This window comes from Oryza sativa, chromosome 11, assembly GCF_034140825.1.
Source record: "Oryza sativa Japonica Group chromosome 11, ASM3414082v1".
Classification (NCBI taxonomy): domain Eukaryota; kingdom Viridiplantae; phylum Streptophyta; class Magnoliopsida; order Poales; family Poaceae; genus Oryza; species Oryza sativa.
In genome coordinates, this window is record NC_089045.1 from 3,582,134 (window position 1) to 3,594,880 (window position 12,747).

At 38.3% G+C, this 12,747-nt stretch overlaps 1 protein-coding gene across 3 annotated transcripts; it reads left to right on the forward strand.

The window, feature by feature from the left end:
• Positions 1–1,429: 1,429 nt before the first annotated feature.
• On the forward strand, positions 1,430–8,369 carry LOC9270785 (receptor kinase-like protein Xa21). Of its 3 annotated transcripts, none has more exons than XM_015761875.3 (7): positions 1,430–1,711; positions 2,017–2,359; positions 2,629–5,422; positions 5,512–5,881; positions 7,118–7,200; positions 7,909–8,009; positions 8,193–8,369. In XM_015761875.3, the coding sequence occupies exons 3-5, from the start codon at positions 2,752–2,754 to the stop codon at positions 7,158–7,160; spliced, it is 3,084 nt and encodes a 1,027-aa protein (XP_015617361.1). In that variant the 5' UTR covers positions 1,430–1,711; positions 2,017–2,359; positions 2,629–2,751; the 3' UTR covers positions 7,161–7,200; positions 7,909–8,009; positions 8,193–8,369. The 3 variants fall into 3 exon arrangements, with proteins under 3 accessions (XP_015617361.1, XP_015617363.1, XP_015617364.1); XM_015761877.3 differs by having other exon boundaries at positions 7,934–8,009; XM_015761878.3 differs by having other exon boundaries at positions 7,934–8,009; positions 8,104–8,232.
• The last annotated feature ends 4,378 nt before the right edge of the window (positions 8,370–12,747 follow it).

Genomic DNA, 12,747 nt, shown 5'->3' on the forward strand with positions numbered 1-12,747 from the left:
TTATAGAAGTTTATTTTCCAGCATTGACTTTTAAATCACTAATAACTAATAACGTATATATAAAAGTTTAATTTATAAGTTATACTGTTATTTACTAATATACCGTATACTATGTATTATCCCATTTATCCGTATATGTCCAACTGATGAGGAACTAAAACTACTGACGGTATCCTATCTTATTATAAAGTTATAACCCACTAACTCTAACACTCAACATGCAAATATGCCATCTCATCATCCACTAACAATAATTACATGCAAAACTAATACAAACATGCAACATCATCTATAATTCATTGAATTTACAAGTCAACATCTAATCATCCTCCTTCACATTATTTTTCAGAATATTTTTAACATGTATATATCCAACATTTTTATAATCCTTAACATATATTCATGCATATAATCAAAGTGCGGGATATCATGTATATTTCATTTACAATCTCATACAGAGTCTATTAAATGTATTTATCTTAGAACATAGTTTGACAAACTATTTTTATTTGTTGTTAGTAACTAATATAATTTTTATTTTTATCTCGATTATTAAAAAAATTTAAAAGTCACTTAGGAATTTCCGTAGAAAAGCGCGGGGAATCACCTAGTTATCTCATAGCTGTTCCAAAGATTGAAAGTATATTGTAAGATACACGACGCTAGCAAAAATAGCGGCCCAGAACATGGACCGGCTTGTAAACATACTGGACCAATATGCAAAGGAAAAAGTTCACCTGCCATCCCTTACACCGAGTTTGTTAGACATCCCTTATCCTCAATATCAGAAACCGGCGATGGTCGGCGCTGCTCCAGGTATTATCCGGGACACGATGGAGCGACATGGACGGTGGCGGCGGCCGGAGATGGCGCCGCTGCAAACCCACGCCGCCGACACGAGCCACAGCGACAGCGACAGGAGAAGAAGAACGGCGTGCCGGCGCTGGGGCAGGAGGAGCAGGAGGCGTGCACACCGCGTGTGCCAACTCCCTCTTCGCTGCAGGAGCTCACCAACGACGCCTTCAGCGGCGACGAAAGAAAAAGGAATAAGAGGATGAGAAAAATAACAAGAGAGTATGGGAGATTGACAAGTGGACCCATGGGCAAACTTGTCTTTAACCAATATTTCTCTCTCCGTTTTATAGAAAATAATAAATTAATCCCGCGGGTGTCCAGCAACTAATTACCACATTTTTACAGTGTCCACGAGTAGATTTACTTTATTTAGGTGTCTCACAACAAAGGTCACAAATTTTGAGTTTTCTATAGCAAATTTTGCCTAAACTTTATAGTATTTGCTCTAAGTACGGTCCAAATCCTGTAGTTCTACAGTATTTGTAAAGAAATTCAAATGCAAGGAAGAAAACAGTTAAACAGTTGAAGGTTGTATTTGCAATTTTTGTAGATGAAAGGGGAAACGCTAGTCTGTGTGACACGTCACTCTCGTTCCGGCTCGGCCAGTCGCCGACGGCCAACCTCGCCTCCCAGTCGCTCACCGCCGCTCGCTTCCCGGCGGCTCAGGCGGGCGCGGCGATTTCGCTTTACTCCATATAACGCCGCTGCGGGCCGGCGGCCGCGGGCGTCGGCCATGTCCCCGCATGGGGCTATGGGCGTAGCGGCGGCTGGGACGCCGCTGAAGGCGGAGGAGATGGCCGGCGGGTGTACTGGATGGATCTCCGTCGGCCCGTCGGCGACAGGATGGAACGGCGAGGTGAGGTCCAACCGCCCAAATTTTCTCTTCTTTTTTTACTTTGTCTTCAAATCTATATTGAGAGCACTTACTGTTTCTGCGATTTGCATTCAGTGTCCATCTTGGAGCTACCCTTAGAAATTTTGGGATAAGTTGCTTGATTCATGAGGTTATGCGATTTACAAGAGCATATAATGCAGTTGTTTTCTGTTGTGCATCTGCATCCTAGTCTAAATTAATATAATTGACATGGTTTGCCTTTTTCTTTTTTGAAAGAAAAAGAAGGATAATAGAATTCAGAATAGACATTTGTGTGCACTGTGCAGAATTTGGCAGCAAATTGTTCAGCTGGAATCAATTATTGCAAATGGGGGTCATTCAGCCGCAAAGCCGACTTGTTTGAATGGCCAGATGCAGCGAAAGTCTCTGACAGAGACAAAGAACATGCAAGCAATGAAGTCCACCGAGAACCAAGGACTGTAGTAGAAGTAGCAAAGTCTCTGAAGAAGAAAATGTTAGAACTTAGTCCATGAATCACGGAAGACAAGTTGAGTTTGCTAACCGAGCATCAGATGATTGGCACGCCTATAAATCAGAGAATACGGTGCAGTAGCATACAGTCTGTCAGAGCTTTGCTACTAGATGACTTCAAAATCAGGCTGCCGATCTGTAAGCATTTCCTTGTTTAGTTCATTCCTTTCCATTGTTCAGAATTGAGATATCTTTTCATTAAAGAAGATAAGTATTGAAAACTATAAACTTATAAAGATGGCACTAAGCCAAGAATCCAGTTTAGAATTGGTTCCCTGACAGTGGCTTGTCACTCTAGTATATATTTGATCAGAAACCGCTTGTGTTTTGGAATTGATTAGACCAGGAAAATAGCTGCTAATTCTATGCGTTGTCTGATAAATGATCCATCTGTGCTAAAACTGTAGGGATCAGAAGCGAACTTGAAGTGAACTGAGTGGCAGCTACATCAGTCCAGATTCAAGACAGAGTTCCATTCCTTCTGTCTGGCCACATGATCCAGATCTACATTTGAACATAGCTAGTCAATAATGATGGTTATTACAACTGGAAAGATTATCTTGATTTTCTTAGCTTGCACTGCACATGTCGTCACCTGCAGTTCCTTATATGGAAACGAGACAGATCGAGTGGCACTGCTTGAATTCAAGCAGGCAGTCTGTCTTGATCCAAAACAAACCTTGATGTCCTGGAATGACAGCATCCACTTTTGCAATTGGGAAGGCATCTTGTGCAGCTTGAGGATTCCATATCGTGTCACTTCTCTTAATCTTACAAATCGAGGTTTAGTAGGGCAAATCTCTCCTTCACTTGGAAACCTCACATTTCTATCAATTCTATCCCTTACAGAGAATTCATTCAGTGGACAAATCCCTGCATCCCTTGGCCACTTGAACCACCTCCAAACTCTCTGGTTGAGTAACAACACTCTGCAAGGAGTTATACCAGATTTTACAAATTGTTCCAGTATGAAGGCTCTACGGCTGAATGGCAATAATCTAGTTGGAAAATTTCCGCAGCTGCCTCATCGCCTTCAAAGTCTGCAACTTTCATACAATCATCTTAGTGGAACCATTCCTGCTTCTCTTGCTAATATCACAAGGCTAAATGTGCTTACCTGCACATATAATAACATCCAGGGCGATATCCCACATGAGATCGGAAAGTTATCCAGCCTGCAATTCTTGTATGTAGGTGCAAATAAGTTGGTTGGCAGGTTTCCACAAGCCATCTTAAACCTTTCTACTCTTATTGGTCTTAGCCTTGGGTTTAATAATCTAACTGGAGAGGCACCATCCAATCTTGGTAATTGTCTACCCAACCTTCAGCTACTTGAATTAGAAGACAACTGCTTTCAAGGGCAAATCCCCTCTTCGTTGATAAATGCTTCCAAGCTATATCGTCTTGAGCTAGCAAGCAATAACTTCACCGGTGTGGTGCCTAGATCCATTGGCAAACTAACCAAGCTATCTTGGTTAAATCTTCAGTCCAATAAACTTCAAGCTCGTAACAAGCAAGATTGGGAGTTTCTTGACAGCTTAGCCAACTGCACTGAGCTGAAAGCTTTCTCGATAGCTAGTAATCATCTAGAAGGACATGTGCCAACTTCATTAGGTAACCTTTCTGTTCAGCTTGTACAATTGTTTTTGAGTGGAAATCAATTATCAGGTGGTTTTCCTTCTGGCATAGCAAACCTTCCAAACCTGATTTATATTGGACTGGACAACAACCAGTTTACTGGTGCAGTCCCAAAATGGCTTGGAACTCTCAGTAATTTACAACAGATATTGTTACATGAGAACATGTTTACTGGGTTTATTCCAACATCCCTTTCAAATTTATCTGTACTGGGATCTCTCTGGCTAGACTATAACAAAATTGGAGGACCTTTACCAGCAAGCTTGGGAAACCTGCAAACGCTTGAAACATTGAGCATTTCAAACAACAAACTCCATGGTAGTGTACCAATGGAGATCTTCAGAATCCCAACAATACGGTTAATTGATTTGTCTTTCAACAACTTTGATGGGCAGCTTAGTGCCAGGGTAGGAAATGCTAAGCAACTCATGTATTTATATCTTTCATCCAACAATTTATCTGGAGATATTCCTAGTTCACTGGGCAATTGTGAAAGTTTGGAAGGCATCAAATTGGGCTCGAATATTCTTAGTGGAAGCATTCCTACTTCATTAGGCAACATAAGAAGTCTGAAAGTTCTCAACTTGTCTCACAATAACTTAAGTGGATCAATACATGCTAATCTTGGAAAGTTATGGCTCCTTGAACAAGTAGATTTGTCATTTAACAATCTCAGCGGTGAGATACCAACAGAAGGAATATTCTTGAATGCAACTGCAGTGCACATCAATGGAAATGAGGGTCTTTGTGGCGGGGCACTCAATTTACACCTACCCACATGTTATGTCATGCCTTTGAATTCATCTAGGAGTGAACGATCTATTTTGCTGTATTTGGTGATATTATTTGCTAGCCTGGTGTCAGTTATATTCATATATCTATTATTGCTCTGGAGGGGAAAACAGAAGAAAAAATGTACATCTTTGACCCCATTTGATAGCAAATTTCCCAAAGTTTCTTACAATGATCTCGCCAAGGCAACTGAAGGGTTTTCAGCATCTAATATAATTGGAAGAGGAATATACAGTCATGTTTACAAAGGGGAATTGTTCCAAGGCAGAGATGTGGTTGCTGTTAAAGTTTTCAGCCTGGAGACAGAAGGAGCAGAACATAGTTTTATCACGGAATGCAATGCTTTGAGAAAAGTGCGGCATCGCAATCTAGTTCCTATCTTAACTGTGTGCTCAAGTCTGGATACTAAGGGAAATGATTTCAGAGCCCTGGTGTATAAGTTAATTCCACAAGGAGACTTGTATTCTCTACTGCACTCAACTAGAGATAGTGAGAATGGTTTCACTTCGAACATCATTACATTTTCTCAAAGGCTAAGCATTGTTGTGGACATAGCAGATGCATTGGAATATCTTCACCATAACAACCAAGAAACTGTTGTTCATTGTGACATAAAGCCTAGCAATATTCTTCTGGACAATGATATGAAAGCTTATGTTGGAGATTTCGGTCTTGCGAGGCTCAAAGCTGATGCTGCAGTACCATCTGTCGGTGACTCAAACTCAACTTCTATGATTGCAATAAAAGGAACCATTGGATATGTTGCTCCTGGTATTATTTCCTGTTTTTCAATTTAACTTGAGAATTTTTTGTGCTTCTACCAACATTTGGACTAAGTTATCCTTGATTGATGTCTACAGAGTATGCATCTGGTGGTCAAGTTTCAACTGCTGCGGATGTTTATAGCTTTGGAATTGTTCTCCTTGAAGTATTCTTACGGAAGGGACCGACAGATGATATGTTCAAGGATGGTCTGGATATTGCAAAATTCGTTAGTATGAACTTTCCTGACAAGATACTAGATATTGTTGACCCTGTATTACTACAAGACGAACTGGATTGCTCAAAGGAATCTCCAGTTGCCATGAAGGAAATCTTTTCTGAGGGTTTACATTCAGTGCTAAACATTGGACTTTGCTGCACCAAGCAGTCCCCGTACGAGCGCATGGACATGCGAGAAGTGGCTGCAAAGCTACATGGAACAAGGAGGCATATCTCTGAGGCAACTAGGTAATATAATGTAAGATATGTACCCTGCCTATAGCTGTGAGATACTCTGCTACCTTCTCGCATGGCATGTTTAATATTGTCACTCTCTCTTATATAATGAAATCACAACTCTTGTTATTGCTGTAATAATCCGAGCACTACATTTGGTTTGGAATCTTACACAATTACACTGCAGATACATGGTATTGTTGGAAACTCTGCACTGTTATCATATTCTTTTCTTTTAGAGTAATTGATACCAATATTCAGCCCTCATGCTTTTTGCTGTTGATGGAGATAAGGACTGGTCAGCTTTATATTCACAGAACATTGAAAATTTTCTTGTTAGTTCCTTAATTTGTCAACAATGGAACTTTCTTCTCAGCTACTAGCTGATTTGGGTGATGACTGCCATCTGCGTTGAATTTTGTACTCAGCTGTTTTTTTTCCCCTGTGAATGGACTGGGAAATTGGGTCTCTCGAACGAAACCTTATTTGGTTTGATGTTGTGTTTCATAATCAATTTGATTATATTTAATGGATCGAATTATATATAACACATGTCACATGTGGTACTTGTTCTGGGTTACAACTTACAATGCTTTGAGATTGCTCATGGCATAAAAGAAAAATACAAGGGCCTGCTTGGAAGCCAGCTGGTATTTGACCCGAAACTGGTACTCCCTCCATCCCTAAATGTTTGACGCCGTTGACTTTTTAAAACATGTTTGACCGTTCGTCTTATTTAAAAAATTTAAGTAATTATTAATTCTTTTTCTATCATTTGATTCATTGTTAAATATACTTTTACGTATACATATAGTTTTACATATTTCACAAAAGTTTTTGAATAAGACGAATGGTCAAACATGTTTAAAAAAATCAACGGCGTCAAACATTTAGGGAAGGAGGGAGTACTAAATACAAGGCAGAAAATTTTGACTGGCTGGACAAAAATTTGTGCTGAGAAAATCATCAACTTGCTATGTTGCTATTGCCTTTTGCTTGTCGTCGTCTCAGTTAGACTGGTCTACATGAAATCATACAATAATAAAACTTGGGGGGACCTGACAGTATAATTAAATCCAGTGGCGTCACCATTGCTGCATCAATCAATAGTGTAATCTGCCTCTCATCAAGATAAAACCATGGGCAAAAGTTAGGCACGTCCTCCACTTGCAGTCATGATTAGTATCTTCTCTGGAGAAAAACTGGTGTTTGTTCTGTCGATTAATTCGAAGGTCTTTGCCAAGACAGTGCAGACGCCACGGCTCTACAAAATGAGGCAGCTGATTGCTGATGGCCACTAGACTGCAGGCTGAAGGCTACTCTTCTCGCTGGTAAATAACCTTCTTGAATGAATGTCGATTGATCTTTTAATTTAATTTGTTTATGTTCATCTATTAATTGACTGCTTTGGGGGCTTTTGTGGGATGGGTCTCCATGTATCTACAGGCTTGTTTCTGTTCATGAATTTTATGCATATTTAATACCCCCCCCCTCTCATGTTGCTTTGATTTTTTTTAAAGTCAAACTTCTTGAAAGTTTGATCAAGTTTATAGAAAAATATAGCTAACATTTATAGCACCAAATTAGTTTTATTAAATCTAACATTGAATATATTTTGATAGTTTCTTTGTTTTATGTTGAAAATATTGCTATATTTTTCTGCAAATTTGGTCAAAGCTAAAGTAGTTTGATTTAGAAAGAAAGTTAAAACGACTTATAATATGAAATTGAGATAGTACACATATGATTAGAAAGATACTGTTAGATGATAAGAAATTATTGTTTCTTTGTTACCTAGAACTTGTTTTGCTAGCTTCTGGCTTGCATCCCCTCTTTCAAGTCTTTGACACTAGAGCCCTTCTTTTCAATGACTGGTGATCATATTTCTTTTCTTTTTGTTTTTACGAAACTGCGGGAGTCAGATTCATCATTCATTAACTAGTATAAAAAATATATGCGTAGTAAAAAAACCAAAAGAAAGAAAAATCATAACTGTATGTTTCTGAATAAGTATATCTGCTAACTGTATGTTTCTGAAGCTACTTCTCAACTCTGATTCTGAAGTCTGAAGGACAGTTGCATTCATCAACCTATAGCAGCAAGCAGCTTTCATGTTGTGGAATCTTTCTGACGAAACGAGGTAAAGAAAAATAAAAGCTTTATGGTACTTCACATTTGTCCATTTACCAACATTCCCTAACTTTCTTAAAACACCTTCTCTATTGAAACTTTAGGCTCTTGAATGTTCTTTCAAAAAGAACACTTGCCAGACATGTGTTGACCCCCTTTCTCTTTCTCTGTCTGCATATATGATATAACCAAGACCTAGCACTATTCGACCAAAGAGCTGGCCATGAAGATCACTATAATTGGACTGTTTCAGTTGCTGCTTATGGTGTGCAGTGCAGTCCAAATCATTTGCAGTTCGTTGTATGGAAACGAGACAGATAAGCTCTCACTGCTTGAGTTCAAGAAGGCAATCACTCTTGATCCCCAGCAAGTCCTGATTTCTTGGAATGACAGCAATCACTTTTGCAGCTGGGAAGGAGTCTTGTGCAGAAAGAAGACAACCAATCGTGTCATTTCTCTTAACCTTACGAACCAACGTTTAGTAGGAGTAATCTCCCCTTCTCTTGGAAACCTAACATTCCTAAAATTTCTGTACTTAGACACAAATTCATTCACCGGAGAGATCCCTCTGTCCCTTGGCCACCTGCATCATCTCCAAAACCTCTACTTGAGCAACAACACATTACAAGGAAAAATACCTGATTTTACAAACAGTTCCAACCTCAAGGTGCTACTCCTCAATGGCAATCACCTCATTGGACAATTCAATAATAATTTCCCCCCTCATCTTCAAGGGCTGGACCTTTCATTCAATAATCTTACTGGAACCATCCCCTCTTCTCTTGCCAATATCACGGAGCTATTGGGTGTTGGTTTCATGTCAAACAATATCAAGGGAAACATCCCAAATGATTTCTCAAAGTTCGTCTCGATTGGGTATCTTGCTGCGAGTCAAAACATGTTGTCAGGAAGGTTTCCACAAGCCATCTTAAATCTCTCTACTCTTGATGTTCTTTACCTTGGTTTTAATCATCTAAGTGGAGATTTACCATCAAATCTTCTTGACTCGCTACCCAGCATAGAAATACTTTCATTGGGAGGGAACTTCTTCCAAGGGCATATCCCCTGCTCTGTGGTAAACTCTTCCAACCTAGGTTTACTAGACATTTCATCTAATAATTTTACTGGGCTTGTACCAAGTTCCATTGGAAAACCTACCAAACTGTATCACCTAAATCTTCAGTCCAATCAACTTCAAGCACACAGAAAGCAGGATTGGGACTTTATGAATGGCTTAACCAACTGTACTAGGCTACAAATGATCTCGATAGCTAATAACCGTCTACAAGGCCATCTACCAAGTTCATTAGGTAACCTTTCCTCTCAACTTGGAATGCTACATTTGGGAGGAAATCAAATATCTGGTGTTTTACCTTCGGACATAGAAAACCTCTCCAGCCTTACTTATTTCCGGATTGATACCAATGAAATTACAGGTGTCCTTCCAGAATGGCTTGGTTCTCTTAAACACCTACAAGTATTAGGCTTATTTAACAACAACTTCACGGGGTTTATTCCACCGTCCCTTTCAAATTTGTCTCAGCTGGTATATTTAATTCTAGATTTTAATGAGTTCGATGGACACATACCACATATCTTGAAAAACCTCCATATGCTTTTATCATTCAGTGCTTTCCACAACAATCTTCGAGGTAGCATACCAAATGAGATATTTACAATCCCATCAATAGTTCAAGTTGATTTATCTTTCAACAATCTAGATGGACAACTTCCTGCGGCAATGCAAAACAACTTTCAAAGTTGTCACTTGCATCGAATAAGCTATCTGGAGATATTCCTAACACTTTGGGTGATTTTGAAAGCTTGGAATACATTGACTTATCCTGGAATAATTTCACTGGGATCATCCCTGCTTCCATAGGAAAGATAACAAGTCTAGAGGTTCTCAAATTCTCACACAATAACTTAACTGGGCCAATACCATCATTGCTTGGTGACCTACATTTTCTTGAGCAACTGGATTTGTCATTCAACCATCTTAAAGGTGAGGTTCCGATGAAAGGAATATTCCAGAATGTGACAGCCTTGAGCATTGGTGGAAATGAGGGACTATGTGGTGGATCACGAGAGTTACACTTACTCGCATGCCCTGTCATATCTTTGGTCTCATCTAAGCACAAGAAATCAATTTTACTAAAAATACTAATCCCAGTTGCCTGCTTGGTATCACTTGCTATGGTCATATCTATTTTTTTTACTTGGAGGGGGAAACGGAAGAGAGAATCCCTATCATTACCTTCATTTGGTACAAATTTCCCCAATTTTTCATATAATAATCTATTCAAAGCAACTGAGGGGTTCTCATCATCCAATTTAATCGGCAAAGGAAGATATAGTTATGTCTATGTAGGAAAACTATTTCAAGACAACATTGTTGCTGTTAAAGTCTTCAGTCTAGAGACAAGGGGAGCACACAAGAGCTTCATGGCAGAATGTAATGCCTTGAGAAATGTGCGGCATCGCAATCTACTTCCTATCCTCACTGCATGTTCTAGTATTGATTCTGAAGGCAATGATTTTAAAGCTTTAGTCTATGAGTTCATGTCACAAGGGGACTTGCATAAATTTCTATACACAACCAGAGATGATATAAACTTGTCAAATTTGAATCACATTACATTGGCTCAGAGAATAAGTATTGTGGTGGATGTATCAGACGCATTGGAGTATCTACACCACAACAATCAATGGACTATTGTTCATTGCGATCTGAAGCCTAGTAACATTCTTCTAGATGATGATATGATTGCTCATGTTGGAGATTTTGGCCTTGCAAGTTATAAAACCAATTCGTCAATGCCATCTCTAGGTGATTCAAATTCAACTTCTTCACTCGCAATAAAGGGAACCATTGGATATATTGCTCCAGGTACTGGTTAACTGTTTCTTGTATTGCATTGCACTGCTTCAAATTGTATTTCATTATCTGACATGCTGATGTGAGTGAACTTGAATCTTGTCATATGCAATCTACAGAATGTTCACATGGTGGTCAAGTTTCAACTGCCTCGGATGTTTACAGCTTTGGAGTTGTTGTCTTGGAAATATTTATTCGGAGAAGGCCAACTGACGACATGTTTAAGGATGGATTGAGCATTGCAAAGTATGCGGAGATCAATTTCCCTGATAGGATACTAGAGATTGTTGATCCCCAACTTCAACTAGAGTTGGACGGCCAAGAAACTCCAATGGCAGTCAAGGAGAAAGGCCTACACTACTTGCACTCTGTATTAAACATTGGACTCTGTTGCACCAAGATGACACCGAGTGAACGCATCAGCATGCAGGAGGCAGCTGCCAAGCTGCATGGAATCAGAGATGCATATCTCAGGGGAAACTGAAGAAGCAGTGCAGTTACCTCAATGGTTTTGGTTTTGTCTGAACGCATTATATATTATATATAGCATTATACTAGCATGCATGTGTGCATCTTGTTCTGGTTAAATAGATCGGTATTGCCTTGAATAAAGAAGTGGCCATTGTCCTAGAGCAGCAAATGTTTTTAGATTGCTGTTTGATTCATTTCTAATTTTGAAACGAGGTTACATAAACATCAGGTGTTTTTCGTCGTTCACTGTGTGAGTTAAACTTGAGCTTGTACTGAAGGATGAAATCCTACACAAAACGACATCAATACTCTTGTTTTTTAGCAGTTTGGAGGTTTGGTCATCTCTGGCAGACTGGTACTAATTGAACCTACTCCTATACGGCTAATGGGTTCAATACCGAGATACAGTAAGGGACACAACTATACCGAGAGTGCTAGCTGGATAGTGCTATAGAGAGACACCCTTCTTTCAAAAAAAAAAAAAGCTCACTCAATATTTATGTATTTTTTTTCTTCTTAGAGAAGTTTCTCTTAAATTACTTATCCGATTTATAATTCGATTATACCGTTGTGTTCGTTGCAATTAAATCTTTACAACAAGATCTTACATAATTATATTTTGATGAAAAATTATATATTACTTTTATCATATATCTAAATTACCTTTAGATTTCACTAAATTACTTCTTAGGCATATAAAAGTAATTCAATAAAACCTAAAAGTAATTTATATATATTATAGAAGTAACTTATAACAAAAGGAAAGTAACTTTAATGAATACCTTTTTCCATAGGACATGAAGTCATATTTTATCCATACAACGAATTTACTTCTAATGTCGTGACAAAGTTACGTCCGTTTTATTTTAAGTTATTTTTATAATATATGTAAATTACTTTTAGACTTTATTTAATTTACTTTTATATGTCTAAGAAGTAATTTAGTTAAATCTAAAAGTAACTTATATATATGATAAAAGTAAATTATGTATATAATAAAAGTAATTTACAAATATAAATATGTTTTCATCATAATATAATTATGTAAGATCTTGTTATGAAGATTTAATTGTAACGAACACAATTGTGTAATCGGATTGTAGATCGGATAAGTAATTTGAGAGAAAACTTTGTTTGAAGAGGAAAAAGGGCATGCATGCATGTCGTACGAGTACGATGTAGTAGACTCCATGTCTTCTCCATATTTAGGTGTCGCTGGTTAAGATAAAAACGAGAGGCCTCTCCAAATAGATTTCACGTACAATAAGCTATTAGGCTAAGCATTATTTTCAAAAATACCTAAAATACCCTTGCAGACATACAAAATTAACAATTGATTTATTTCATTAGAAGTTTAAAAAAATATGAAAATTTTTACGTGGCCTCATTACACAACATG